The following is a 13,869-nucleotide window of genomic DNA, read 5'->3' as shown; positions in this document are numbered from 1 at the left end:
TTGGCTGCTCTTCAATGTTGATATCAATACTCTGTACATTTCTGTCCCTTCTGATTCTCCTCCAGGTCCAGCCTTGCAGTTGGAGTACAAATGCCGAATAGCTCGATGTGTCTCAAGAGCCCTGTTGAACGATATTGCTGGTCTCCTGTTCTGAAACGCCTCAGTTGTCGCTCGAAAATGCGTCCTTCTTCGATGCACTGGTCTTCCATCTGCCCTGCATAGCTCGCTGTGGCCTCTTCGCCTGTTCAGGTAGTCTTGACATTCCCACTGTTCTTGACATTCCCTTCCTCAGCAAGTTTTGCAAGCCGTTCCCGCGTTTTCCTGTACGGTCCTCTCGGTCCTCTCTGGCCCCCGCGTTTCTTTTGGTTGGCGGTTCTTCTCTGCACTGTCCCTCCCGACCGAGTCGTCCTGGATGTCTGTTCGCTCGTCGTGCTCGAAAGTGATGCTTTATTTCCTTGGTCCATTTCGACATCCCCAGAAGTGAGTTGCTTGTGCTGATCTGTTCCAGAGGCGTTTTGGTTAACCACATCATCTACAATGTTCGGGGTAGTGTCCTGGATTTCCTCTGATGACAGATAAGAGCCTGCGCCAGAGCTTCGTAGATGTCTATCACTTTCTGCCAGTGCGGCCAGTTTTGCAGCACATGTAGAGGAAAGGGTAAGAGCGAGGTCTGGGTGAGAAGAAAGGCCGTCGCTGAGGTCAGGAACCTCTCCCCTCATTCGATTCATCGGCCGGCCCCGGAGTCGAGCTTGGAAATCCTGCAGATCTTCATTTTCGGAAATCGGGGACCACGACGGAGAGACCGGAGATCTTGACTCCAAGATTTCTAGTGGTGCTGTGCCCTCAAGGGTGCCTGTGACAGCTGTTGCTGATTCAACACTAGACGTTCCGTCCTTGGCTTTGGTGTCATCGCCGTTGCACTCCAGCGAGATAGCTTTCGAGGGAGTCGCAGAAGCCAGAACGGTTAGCAGTCGTTGAACCTTGCTTGTATCTGGACGAATATCAGATTGAGAAGGCTTTCGCTTTGTGCCTTCGGGTGCCACGAGTGCTGAAGGACCTGGACGTGACTGAAGTTTGACTGGGAGACGATTTTCCGGCCTGAAAAGGGTAATGTCAAACATGCCACAGTGCAGAGATCGTTCCACGTTCTCCACTACGGGAGCCGTGCTGAAACCAGATACATCAATACTGTGTGACGGGGAGAAGAGTGATGAGCCCTCAGAAGGATTCGCGGCCCGCTTCAGCGAAAGTGCTGTTGTATTTCCAGAATTAGCAAGTAATGCTTGTTGGCCCCAATCCGCGTGTCTCGGTTTCGTTCTCAAGATCTTAGCCAGCCCGTCCTTGTTCTGTATCCTGAGAACTAGGCGCTGGGGATTTGGTGCATTCCCAATCTGCGTACGTTCTTCTGACAACTGTGAGGCAGGCTGTTGAGAAGCGTCATCACCTTCCAGGTTCCGAACGCGTTCGTTAGCCTTTGAAAGAAATGCCGCCAATGTACCTTCGGAGACGGAGCGATCATGGGGGTTGTCGACAACCATTGGATCTTCATCTCGTGTCTCGATTTGCGGCTTCTGGGAAGTTTCCAAGGTAGAATGAGGAGAGGTAGCTTTGGTTGACTGCAAACCGGCGTGTGGGACGCCTGTTCGCTTCTCATTGAAGTCTCCTGCATCGAAAAATGGATCTCCTGATGAAATCTGCAACCCACCAACCTTGTCGACGACAGCACGGGGATGGGGTGTGATTTTCACCACCAAGTTCGACTTGAAATTTGTCGAGGGAGGCTCGAATGTCGGACGATGTTTTATCGAATAGACCAAGCTGGTTGGAGTCGTTGGCTTTGTGCTTCGCTTTCCCGCAGTCCTCTTTTTGATCAGGTCGTGTTTAGGCTGCGAGTGTCGGTCGCTCGACTTTGAATTAAGGGTCTGATCCGCTTCTGAAAGGGATGAATATCCTGAATCAATTGCCAGATGATTAATCAACAGACTCGGCCTACCCGTTGTGCCAGGGACATGCCTGAAGAGTCCGTCAAACGGCACATCTGAAGGATCTGGCATCCACGTTCCAAGCACTTCCGTCGCAATGCCACGACTAGACAAGAATTCTCTTGCGAGGCGGACCTCGGACTCAAATGCTAGCTCATAGTTGCTCGCAAAGACCATGTAGCTAACGTACTCATCGAAGACATCCGCATCAATGACGGAGGGCGGTTGAAAGGGTGCAGAGCCTTCAGCGCTAGCTTTGGAACAGTAGTCCCAGATCTCCGCAACCGTAGCTGGGTGCAAAACCCGCATGCTCACAGCCTTCTCGATTTGGAACGCTTCATGCTCCGTCAATCCCAAAAGGATGGGCACAAGTTTCGAGGGATAGCTTCCCGATAGAGCTTTGTAGATATGAGACTGCAGGGACACTGGGAGGTGGTCCCATGCTACAACGCAATTGGTCTGTAAAGTATCAGCTGACATGAGCTTTGGGCGGTTGAGTAGTCCACAGACATTTGAGCTGGTGGTTGGGACTTCTGCGCCAATTGGGTCATCTACAATTGGTCCCTCGGTTATTTCGGTGTCTTGCTGTACTGTGATGGGTTCAACTGTCTGGCATTGTGCTGGTGGGTCGTCTTCTTCGACCGAACCGCTGCCTGCCAAGTTGATACGGAGACCTTCAAGTCGAAGTGAATGAAGTGTGTCAGGGATGTTCACCATCTCTTCAGGTCCGTTTGAGTTTCTCGCAGCAGGTGTACTGGCAGATGTCAGCGGAAGCGAAGGAAAGGCTGCTGGAGGGTTGTTTGGATTGAACGGGACAATCTGAGCTTTGAGTAACGTGGGATAAGCTGGCTTTGTTCCATTGCGATTTGGCGATGAGTTGTGCACCTCATCTTCGAAGCGTGTGGGCACTGTGACAGTTCTCCTCAGTTGCATGGTGGCATATCAATAAATTCCATGTGGTATGAAAGAGAGATCGATAGGGAGGTGAACATGTGAAGCAGTCTGAGCACGATAAAGGAGCGTGGGTGATAACACGTGATGAAAGGGGAGTCAGTTACCCAAGACAGGGAGGATGGAAGACAAAAGCAGTTTGGACGGTTGAAAAAATACGTGTGAACTGTTAGACCAGACCTGGCTGGGTATGTGAAGAGTTGGACAGTGAAGCAGCTGCCAGTGAAGTGCTTGCCTGTGGGAGGCGCCTTTGATAAGTTCTTTCTCACGCGACACTCCAAGATAGGAGATCGCGACCTGCTAATCCAGAAGGAGAGGTAAGCTGTGGCCGTGAAATGCCTCATTAGCATTTGATGTGCTGTATTCCTCGATGCTGTCCTTCATACGCAGACATATGCAGATGGTGAAGTTCCGTAGTGTCCTGTTTCTCGAAGTGCATGTTGCTCGAGGTCCTTGTAACGGAAGTTTGTGTTTCTCTCGCACCACTCTTCAAGGGGTTCATACCTTGCTCTCGTGACGATGACAACAGATAGATGACACGTGACGACTTCATTCGAAGATTAAGTTCTCTTGAAGACGTCCACGGGAGAGAAGTATTGCCAGACTGGTTGGTTAAGAAGGGGTACGGCATGCTCCGCTCGATATCATCCGATGGTAGATGTACCGTTCGTCCTGTTCTTGCTGCGAGGCGTAGGTTCGCATCCATTGCCCAATCAACAGTGTCGCATGTCTCTTTGCGAGAACGCTCACAGTCAATCGAACACGTCCACAAACGGCGCCACCCCTTCCCGAACCTGAGTGCAATCCGTATGCTCGGAACCAGGGTTCATGTTCTCGTTGGGGTCGTAGAAGTCATCCAAACTGCGCTTGCCTAGTATTCTGGGTGGCACCCTCTCTTTGACGCCGTCAGTCAATGCGCCAGCACTTGAGCCGGAGACCTGGCGTTCAGCTCGAGTGATTGCTTGCAAATCTAGGAGAACATTCTTCGTTTCGTCCGTTAAACTGATACAGAAGCGCTGCGACTGGATGATATGAATGGCAGAAATCGCGTCCACTCCGTAAACAATCATCAAGTATGCGGCCACCAACAACGGAGATCGGTCATTTCCAGACTCACAAAAGACGAGAACCTTACCGCGGACGTCGTTAATGTCTTGGATCGGTGTGCGGGCACATGACATCTCGAGATGGTCATTTATCGCTCGAACAGTCGACTTGACCAGAGGGATGAAATTGCTTGGATGATCAAAGTCCAAAGTCAAGGTCGCAAGCCCCGAGCTCGAAGGAAAGCGTGCAGGATCGAGGAAGGTCGGTCTCGTCAGCAATGATCTGGTAGAGCGAACGGCAACAAGGAGGGTGATGCCCGTTTGCTTCACAAACACGGGGTCCTTGGCCGAGCTGCTGGGGCCCAGCAGCAAGAATGGAAGGATATACTGAGCACTTCTGCGCATCTCGTACTGCCATATGAGCATCGAGTGGGTCAAATCCAGCTGGTGACTGGTGACCAGCGCGGTCAAGAAATCCGGATTACCATATTGTGTGGAGTGTTGGGTAAAAGGAGTGACAAGAACTCTGAAAGAAGGCTTGCCGTCGTGGTACTCGAGAGTAGGTGGTGGCACATAGACTTTGGGGGCTTCCAGGTGTCGTTTGTCGCTGTACCTCTGAGCCGCCAGGTAGACACCTGAGTTTGTAGGACAGGGAGAGTCTGGGTTGGCCTCAGTGTTTGAAAACATGGTCTAAAGCAAGATCTGAGGTGTTGCAGGGATACTTTGTCTGTAGCTGAATAGAGATCGAGATGGTAACTCCAGTCTGTTTGTGGTTGGCGTAGTCTGGGGATGGGGAAGGCTGTCAAGGCGAAGAGACTTTTGGAGCTTAGAAGGTTGGTACAGGTGATGGATAAGAAATTTCCATTCCGACCATACTCAGAAGATGTTATGAGTGTCTGGAGCGGGCGTCGAGATCATGATACTTCGTGGACCCAGGACTAGCGTGGAGGACTCGAAGGATTCTTTTCGCGGTGACCGAATTAGTACAGGAAGATTGCTTGTGCCCGCCTCGTCAAGTCTTAGGTTCGCCAGTGTAGGAGGGTCGATGACTAGAGGGAGGGAGAAGAGCAATACGGAGTGTATGGCGCGATGCGGCAGTGGATCGAATCGAGGCCTGCCAACGTACCGAGTAGAGGACGCTGTTTCATGGTCTGGCCGTGGATTTGGAGATGTGGTTGTGGATGTCATTATGAAGGGAAGGGAAGTGAAGCCAAGTTCCCTGCCGCCTGCTTGGGAGCGCCGCAGCTGCGCCACCCGCCTCCACCACTACAAGTATCGAATACTCGTGAGGTACCGAGTACCGAGTACACAATTTTCCACTCAAATGACCTACATACCCGTCGCCTTATAGAGACTCTTTCTTGTATGATCGAGTTGAATTAACTGTCCAACTTGGTTTATCCCCCATATTTTGTGGAGCTCATATAGTACAGTAATGCAGCACGATGTGCCACTTTGCCACCAAGTCTATCATCATTTCATAACCCATCCCATGAACATTATGGCCATTTCTTGCTCGTTATTGGCCTTTGGTCCGGGATTCAGTGCTTCCAGCATCTTTAGGAGGCTGCGATAGCGCCCGCTTTTCATGCTGTTGTTTGTCGCGCTTTAATTGTCTTTCTACTTGCCAAATTGCCCTCTCAACCTCTCCACTCAGCTCTGGCACTCCTGTCACTTTGGCCACAAGGTCGTGGCTGTCGGCAGGGAGGATGATTTTTTCAGGAGGTGCACTGCCGTCTAGGACTTGGCTCAGCGTGACAAACGTGAAATCCGGTGCATCAGGTGCCACCTGCTCATACAGGTCCTCGATCTTCGGCGGCGAAATTGGTCGAAAAAGTCGATTATCCAGGATGAAATCCAAGTGATCAGAACCTTTCAAAGCTGGCAGCCTGTTAGCAGACATGTCAATTGCCAAGGGACACTGCCAATTACCTTTCCAATGAGACCAACACCGATATGCAGCATAGAAAAAGGGGAAGTTGGGAATTCTGTTGCTCGTTAGCCATGCTGATGGGCTCATGGACAGGGAAGAGTAGGGCAAGACCATACACAGGCACCAGTGCAAAGGGTATGCAGAGGGGCATGGCGACCATGCTTCCGATGAACCGATTCCAGTGCAATTGCTTGCGTTCCCTAGCCAGCCTTGCCAGAACTTTTGGCACATCGTCTTTGTGCATGATGTTACCAGGGTAGATGACATCGAATTTCTTGCCTTGTGCGATCTGCTCGGCCTGCAGTTTGGGGTTGGAAGGAGGAAAGCTCTTTAATCCCCATTCCTGGTAAGGTATACGCTGCAAGCCTTGGTTGCCATAGTGGACAACTGTTTTTCGCCATCCTCTATCTGCTGCTTCCCACTTGGCCCACGTCTCAGCAGCCTTTGCTGTAATTCGATCGGCAATAGTTGGTTTCGCATTCGGCTTTGGAGCAGCGCGTTGACAGAAGACGAGTGCTTGTCGCGTGGTGAGAGGTAGGAGAAAGATTCGCATAGCCGCGACGACTGCGCACTGGAGGTCAAGGGAACCGAGGATGCGACCGATTTGCACCGTTCAGGGAAGTTTCGATGAAATCATGGTCGAGACAGCATACTGTCCGAAATATTAGTGGAGCAACACCAGTAAAGCTGAAGATGAGCGACGAGAAGTTCAATATCTCCCTTCCCTGATGTTGCTGGAGGCTGAATAAACGAATTGTAGCTGCAATCTGGCCTTTGTGCAGGTATGTACTTGGTAGCGACTATTGCGCAAACAAAATCCTCATCGAGTCAGATTATATATTACAAGATCTACCAACGTCATGGCTGAATCCCATGCATTGATTCGCCCCAAAGCTTCCCAGGGGCCAAGGCAGAACGCGCTCTAGGGCGTCACCTAGGCAGCACCAAGGCAAGTGTTCCCACAGCCATCTGCGGCAAGCAAAAGCCCCCATTCGCCAGATGAGCTTACTCCAAGGTTCCCCCGTGATGAATGATCAGCCTCCTACTAAGGCAGGTCAAACTCCCCATGTGGCATATGGTGCAGCACTACCTAATATATCTTTCTGTCTATAAGCCTTAAAAGAGCGATCTCTATCCAATGCCGTTGCTACAATACCGGAGTAGATCTTGACTGAGCATTGATACGCCCCCCTCCGACTTCCACCAGGCGATTTCACGCGACCGACCACCCTCGATATGCCCTTACAAGCCCGCGGCCATTGAACCTCTTTTTGCCGGAACACCCAGATTTCTGGGTACTCCTACGTGTCTGATCGGTCATTCACATGGCCACTGAAGCGGGCTTCCCATGGCAAGCGCCATCAAGAGATCCCGAGAAGACCGCGTTGCCAGTGCCGGATCGCAACACCGTCCCTCAACCAACCACGCAAGAAGGAGAACCAGCATCCCCCACCAAGACTGCGGCATCGCAACAACAGTCCCAGTCTCGGAAGAATATCAACTCGCAAGGGAAGCATCGACATGCTGTAACCAAAGGCCCTCCACGAGCAGGTCTGTCAACTGCGCTCAACACGCAGTTGGAACCGGCCAGGGCAAAACCAACATCGCCGCTCCCAGTTCGAACCATTCCCCGTAGGTCACTGTTTCACTCCGGTCAGACTCTGGTGAACAAGGTTAACACTTTCGAGCAGCTTGGATAAGAGATGCGGATGAAGATGATCTGTGCGATCCTCAATTCCAGGGCCCCGACACCCCACACGCGGCGTTGGTTGCTCAACACCATTACAGCTCGTCCACAGCAAGGCGGCCCATTATATCAAGCAGGCAATCTCACGAGGAGGGCTACGCTACACCGTCAGGCAAGGCCACGGCCCCGCGAACTTCGAGATGGATGTCCTTTGCCCAACCCAGCGCATACCCACCAGAGAATTTCAACAGTGAAAAGGTGGACACGGATTGGCTCAACCAGAATTTTACCGACTACTCCAAAACATGGCTTGCGGACCACGACGATGACGACGTCGAGGATGGCAGTTCCCGCTATCGTGCCTTTCGCCGGAAAAGACAGGTGTGGTATAAACGCGCCCAGTTCTACATCCTGCGAAATCCATTTATTCCTCTTGCATTCCGGTTGACAGTGTTGTCCTTTGCCCTCGTGGCTCTGGGCCTGGGGGCTTCGATATACCATGAAACCGGCAAGATCACAAAGTGCATCAAACAGCCACCAGACCGGCGCACTCCCGAATGTGCAGAGCGCGTCGGCGCTTCAGCCACCGACTATTATCGCGATCCTTCAGGCTTGATGGCGGTGATAGTAGATGCTATTGCGATCATCTACACCATATACATCACCTACGACGAATACTTTTCGAAGCCTCTCGGATTACGACGTGCAAGAGCAAAAGTCCGGCTGATGCTGCTCGATCTGTTCTTCATTGTGTTTCAGTCGGCAAATTTGAGTTTAAGTTTTGAATCCCTGACTGTGGATGAAGGCGCCTGCAAAACTGGCGATTTTGTGAGGACGACCGGCAGATTTGGGAGCATCTGCAACAGAGCAGAGGCCCTCAGCGGTGTGTTGTTGGTGTCACTTACTGCATGGTTAATGACATTTTCCATTAGCGTCTTGAGGTAAGCCTAGTCGTCCCCGAGCCCTCTGTGGACGTCGACTGATTGTGCACAGGCTGGTAGAACGAATCGACACGAAGTGAAACGAGTTTACGACTTGGACTTCTACGACCAAAATGTTTAAAATCTGTTTTGTATAGAGCCCACCGGTGGCAAGACCCATGCCAGTGGAGGACTGCTCGGCATGATTAATGGCTCTACATACCCCTTTAGTCCTCGTCAATGATACACCTCTGGCAACTCCCTCATACACTCAGACTGGGGCCTTCGTTGCCATATACTGGATCGCGCTTGAACCAACCCAAGCCTCCAATCTGTCTGACCTGGTCCTCCTCCCCGGGCTTCCCATAGCACATGTCCCATGTTTTGCCCTTCTCATAAGATCCTACCATCTGGAAGCCGCCATAATCCTCCAGCAACCGGTGACCGACCCCAGCAGGGACCACTACAACATCCCCTTGCTCCAAAACAGGCTCCACTCGGCCTTCGTTCTTTTCACCTCCAAAGCAGCACTTTGCAGACCCCGCAGCAATGCTGAGAACTTCATGGGCTGTGGAGTGGAAGTGAGTCTCGCTAAACATGGTGTATCTCCATTGTGGAGAGACAACCCCGACGGAGTTGAGGTGAGATTCGATGGTTGAGGGCTGGGGGTCTGTAAAGACGCCGTGGTATATCATGAGTGGTTTGCCTTGTATGGAGGTGTTTGGAATGCCTTTGTAGGCGGGGATCTGATGTTTCGAAACTCGCAAAGCACTCAACGGAGTGATCGGCATATTGCCTCTTCAGCGAACTCGTCGAGATGGGAGTGTCCTTTTTTCGGAGACTTGCGGACTGATAGGGTTGCGAAGGGGCCCGTGCAGTGCCTTGTGGACGAGAGAGATGATAGCATTAGAACAGGAGAAGAGGAGCACTTTACATAGGCGGCATGTGAAATTCCAAGACAGTGTATAGAAGCGACAACAGAAACACGCAGAGAACACGCTCAGATCAGAGTTAAATGACGTCATCTGGTCTAGTTAGTCATCATCTCTCCGGAAGATATGGATGATCCAGACCGACCAGATGTGCTGTGGCCTTGCCCTTCTCGCGCAGCCTCTCATCCAACAGCCTACCTCCATACAGCATCTTTTGCCTGCAGCGATTACGACCAACGCCTTGTCCCTTCTGGTCACCTGTCCGTGAGTTGGAATGCGTTTCAGGAATGACATTGCTTCCTCGTTGAATCCGCAGTGACTGAAATTCACCCGCTACCTCTACCATTCAGTCAAACCAACCTCGAGTTTCCCTCACTCCCTCTTTCGCTGTCGAACCGAGGAACCGATCTGGCAAGAACTCGAGAGGAGGAGGAAGAACTAAAAGCACGCAAGTTGCCGCAGGAAGACAACACCCAGGCTGCTTTCCGTTTGCCACGGTCGCCTTTACATAACCTCTCGCCCCCTCCACCAGACCTTTATATCTGCTCCTTGCAACAATACTTCTCTAAGTCTTCAGTGAAGACAAGGATATCCTCCCGAAATGGCACCCACGGCAAACACAGCCTCTAACCCGGCGATGCGAGCGCGAGACGATCTTGATTCTACGTAAGAATGTCACAATGAAAGCAAAGCCCCTGTTGACTGGTATTAGGTGGACATATCTCGAAAAGAACGTCGACAATGTAATGAACAAGTTGCAGGAGGGTCTTGACATGAAGACATACATGTTTGTTAAAATCCCCCTTGCGCAGGTAGTAGTCTTTTCTGACCTGATGCCAGGGGCGTGTATACCGCGGTTCACAATTTCTGTACTTCGCAAAAGGCAGCCACGAATCAAAGTCAGGGTGGCTCACCAGGAACCTTGAGTCCTGCTCATCGAGGCGCCCATCTTCTGGGTGAGGAGCTCTACACCCTCCTTGGTAAATATCTCACGGGACATCTTCGTGATGTCCTGGCCGCTTCCGAATCACATACAGACGAGGCGCTGCTGGCCTTCTACATTCGAGAATGGAAACGGTATACCGACGCTGCAAAATACAACAACCACCTCTTCAGATACCTGAATCGGCACTGGGTGAAGCGAGAAATTGATGAAGGCAAGAAGAACGTCTACGACGTCTACACACTGCACCTGGTCAAATGGAAGGACGACTTCTTCAAGGCGGTCGAGGGCAAGGTGATGGATGCGGTCTTGAGACTCGTTGAAAAACAACGCAACGGCGAGACTATTGATCAGATGCAGATCAAGGCCATTGTCGATTCCTTCGTCTCCCTCGGCTTGGATGAGCATGACAGCAGCAAATCCACGTTGGACGTCTACCGCCTTTACTTCGAACGCCCGTTTATCCTCGCCACCAAAGAATACTACATCAACGAGTCTCGCCGGTTTGTGGCAGAGAACAGCGTTGTCGAGTACATGAAGAAGGCAGAGGCAAGATTAGAAGAAGAGAAGGAGCGTGTGGGCCTCTACTTGCACCCGGACATTATGAAAAAACTTATGGAAACGTGCAACGAAGCCCTCATCAGCGCTCATTCTGTCCTGCTGCGAGATGAATTTCAGGTGCTGCTCGACAACGAGCGTACCGAGGACCTTGCCCGGATGTACAAACTCCTGTCCAGAATTAAGGATGGGCTGGACCCCCTCAGGACGCGATTCGAGAGCCATGTCCGCAAAGCTGGCATTGCAGCTGTGGAGAAGGTTGCGGCCCAAGGAGACAGCTTTGAACCAAAAGTCTATGTCGATGCGTTGCTCGAAATCCACGGCAAATATCAACAACTCGTCAATGTCGCCTTTACGGGAGAATCCGAATTTGTGCGGTCGCTCGACAATGCTTGCCAGGAATTTGTCAACCACAACCAAGTCTGCAAAACCAACTCTACCCGATCCCCTGAACTGCTTGCCAAATACGCCGATCAACTCCTCAAGAAAGGCGCCAAGGCGGCAGACGAGTCTGAGCTTGAAGAACTCCTTGTACAGATTATGGTTGTGTTTAAATACATCGAGGATAAGGACGTGTTCCAGAAGTTCTATTCTCGAATGTTGGCCAAGCGTCTAGTGCACACGAGCTCTGTATCGGACGATGCGGAAACGAGCATGATCAGCAAATTGAAGGAGGCATGTGGTTACGAGTACACTAACAAGCTTCAGAGAATGTTCCAAGACGTACAAATTTCCAAGGATCTCAATACTGCCTACAAAGACTGGCATGACAAGATTCTCGAGGACAGTGACGAGAAGAGGACGGTCGACTCGACATTCCAGATCTTGGGAACGGGTTTCTGGCCTCTCAATGCTCCCAACACTCCATTTGCCCCTCCTGCTGAAGTCAGCAAAGCCATCGAGTCATTTACCCGCTTCTACGACCAGAAACACAATGGTCGCAAGTTGACATGGCTGTGGCAGTTGTGCAAAGGCGAGATTCGAGCCAATTATATCAAGAGCCAGAAAGTACCCTACACCTTTCAAGTTTCCACCTACCAGATGGCCATCCTGCTTCTGTTCAACGACTCCGACAAGATGGATTATTCTGAAATCAAAGAACTTACCAAGTTGACCGATGAAACAATTGAACCGGCGATTGGCATCCTGTGCAAAGCGCGCGTCTTGATCTCGTCGCCCGAAGACGGCAAGCCGGCACCCGGCACTAGTTATTCGCTCAACTACAACTTCAAGAACAAGAAGGTCAAGATTAACCTGAATATCACTGTCAAATCCGAACAAAAGGTAGAGTCGGAAGACACTCACAAGACCATTGAGGAGGATCGGAAACTGTTACTCCAGGTAGGTGTTTTGCAGTTGTGTTGTTGGGTGTGTCTCTTGCTAACTTTATCAGGCTGTGATCGTTCGTATTATGAAAGGTCGCAAGAAGCTCAAGCATGTCCACCTGGTCGAGGAAGTCATCAACCAAGTCCGTAACCGATTCCCCCCCAAGATCTCCGACATCAAGAAAAACATCGACGCCCTGATGGAGAAAGATTACATTGAACGTTTGGACAATGACGAGTTGGCGTACATTGCATGAGCAGCGCACTTCTTGTGCAGCATGGCTCTCTCCAAAGAGGGAAATCTATTGAATCTCTGGACGGGACTACAGTTGTCGGCCAGAGGGAAAAAAGTCCCTCCAGGGAATGTTTCTTCTATGCTTTTGCCGACATCCCAGGCAGAGAATTCTCAGAACTCAAAACACAGGGGTGAATCAGGGCGAACGGAGGGGATGGGTTTGGACGATTGGTTGACGGGCGATTTCACCTAATCAACACGCATGGTACGGACAACAGCATTGCGCGGTGGTGCAGCGGACTGCATTGGCTTCTCTCTCAATATCTTTTCTCTCCTACGATCAGCGTCACGACTCGACCGAGCAGTTCTCAGAGCGTTGGGGGAAAACAAGGTTTCTGATGGGAACGAATTCGACTGAACGACTTGACGACGCGTGCACATTAACCCTTGAAAGTTTTTCGCAAAGTCGACTAGAATCAATGGGTCGGAAGTGTGGAAAGGGGTCTGGATGAACGGCACCGGGTATTATGCGTGCGTGTATTTGTCCCCCGAGGACAATAACGAGGTTGTGACAAGGATGGTCCTTGGTCTTGGGCAGGTCATGACGAGAAGCATTTGGCGCTGGTTGTGTTTCGCGCGCACGCAAGGGCTCATTAGTGAGTGGTATGATGACAATGAAAAAAGAAGACTCTCTGTTTCATCCCGATCCGCGGTTTACAAGTCACAATGGCGTTCGTCAGTGAGTGAGGCGATTCCAACAGACAGAAGTCGGACTTGGGTAGTCAGTCTACATACACGCATTCATTCATACATACATTCATACATTAGAAACGAGGTATTCCTTTTCTCGCTACAGACTTTGTGCTCTTGTCGTGTCTTTTCGCCATGGAGCGTCGCAATGAATAGGTTCGAAGAAATAAATAATCATGGAACGAATGGCCTTGACGACACGCTACCCACCACGACACATTGCAAGTAGATACAGGTAACTAGGTTTCTTTGGCGACGGGATGAACATGCCCAAGAACGGGTCCTATTCGTATTCCTACCCCTGTTCCATTTCACTACTTGTACTGCTTCGAGTGTGCTACTTCATCCACCCCCGGACCCCGGGTATGTCCTCTACCAATCAATAAACCACACTGACCTAGTTCGTTGCTGCTCTCCCTGGCTCTTATACACATGTTAAGCTGCAGAAGATAGACTCGGTGGAGATATAGGGGTGAGACGTGTACCTTAAAAAAAATATCAGGTCAAGTATATAGCGGAGTGAGAACAGCCAAAAACGATAGTGAGTGCATCATGGCCGCCGCAACCTCGCACACGAGCCCAGCTCATCCAGCTCCACTCGTCTCTA

At 51.0% G+C, this 13,869-nt stretch overlaps 6 protein-coding genes across 6 annotated transcripts; 2 read left to right on the top strand and 4 right to left on the bottom strand.

Annotated features, from left to right (window-relative positions):
* Positions 1 to 245: 245 nt before the first annotated feature.
* On the bottom strand, positions 246 to 2,915 carry AYO20_07941 (hypothetical protein; the record flags this gene model as incomplete). The annotated part of the gene is made up of 1 exon (XM_022646224.1): positions 246 to 2,915. The coding sequence occupies one exon, from the start codon at positions 2,913 to 2,915 to the stop codon at positions 246 to 248; it is 2,670 nt and encodes an 889-aa protein (XP_022497749.1).
* A 770-nt stretch (positions 2,916 to 3,685) lies between these two features.
* Positions 3,686 to 4,666, bottom strand: AYO20_07940 (hypothetical protein; the record flags this gene model as incomplete). The annotated part of the gene is made up of 1 exon (XM_022646223.1): positions 3,686 to 4,666. The coding sequence occupies one exon, from the start codon at positions 4,664 to 4,666 to the stop codon at positions 3,686 to 3,688; it is 981 nt and encodes a 326-aa protein (XP_022497748.1).
* Positions 4,667 to 5,498: 832 nt separating this feature from the next.
* On the bottom strand, positions 5,499 to 6,465 carry AYO20_07939 (hypothetical protein; the record flags this gene model as incomplete). The annotated part of the gene is made up of 3 exons (XM_022646222.1): positions 5,499 to 5,860; positions 5,912 to 5,967; positions 6,029 to 6,465. 3 exons carry the CDS (start codon positions 6,463 to 6,465, stop codon positions 5,499 to 5,501), a joined length of 855 nt encoding a protein of 284 aa, XP_022497747.1.
* A 772-nt stretch (positions 6,466 to 7,237) lies between these two features.
* On the top strand, positions 7,238 to 8,544 carry AYO20_07938 (hypothetical protein; the record flags this gene model as incomplete). The annotated part of the gene is made up of 2 exons (XM_022646221.1): positions 7,238 to 7,544; positions 7,604 to 8,544. 2 exons carry the CDS (start codon positions 7,238 to 7,240, stop codon positions 8,542 to 8,544), a joined length of 1,248 nt encoding a protein of 415 aa, XP_022497746.1.
* A 238-nt stretch (positions 8,545 to 8,782) lies between these two features.
* On the bottom strand, positions 8,783 to 9,310 carry AYO20_07937 (hypothetical protein; the record flags this gene model as incomplete). The annotated part of the gene is made up of 1 exon (XM_022646220.1): positions 8,783 to 9,310. The coding sequence occupies one exon, from the start codon at positions 9,308 to 9,310 to the stop codon at positions 8,783 to 8,785; it is 528 nt and encodes a 175-aa protein (XP_022497745.1).
* Positions 9,311 to 10,052: 742 nt separating this feature from the next.
* Positions 10,053 to 12,534, top strand: AYO20_07936 (hypothetical protein; the record flags this gene model as incomplete). The annotated part of the gene is made up of 4 exons (XM_022646219.1): positions 10,053 to 10,117; positions 10,164 to 10,238; positions 10,292 to 12,293; positions 12,346 to 12,534. The coding sequence occupies 4 exons, from the start codon at positions 10,053 to 10,055 to the stop codon at positions 12,532 to 12,534; spliced, it is 2,331 nt and encodes a 776-aa protein (XP_022497744.1).
* Between the last annotated feature and the right edge of the window lie 1,335 nt (positions 12,535 to 13,869).

The sequence above is a fragment of the Fonsecaea nubica genome (assembly GCF_001646965.1).
Source record: "Fonsecaea nubica strain CBS 269.64 chromosome Unknown Scaff59, whole genome shotgun sequence".
In the NCBI taxonomy this organism is placed as follows: Eukaryota; Fungi; Ascomycota; class Eurotiomycetes; order Chaetothyriales; family Herpotrichiellaceae; genus Fonsecaea; species Fonsecaea nubica.
This window is presented reverse-complemented; position numbering and strand designations above follow the sequence as displayed.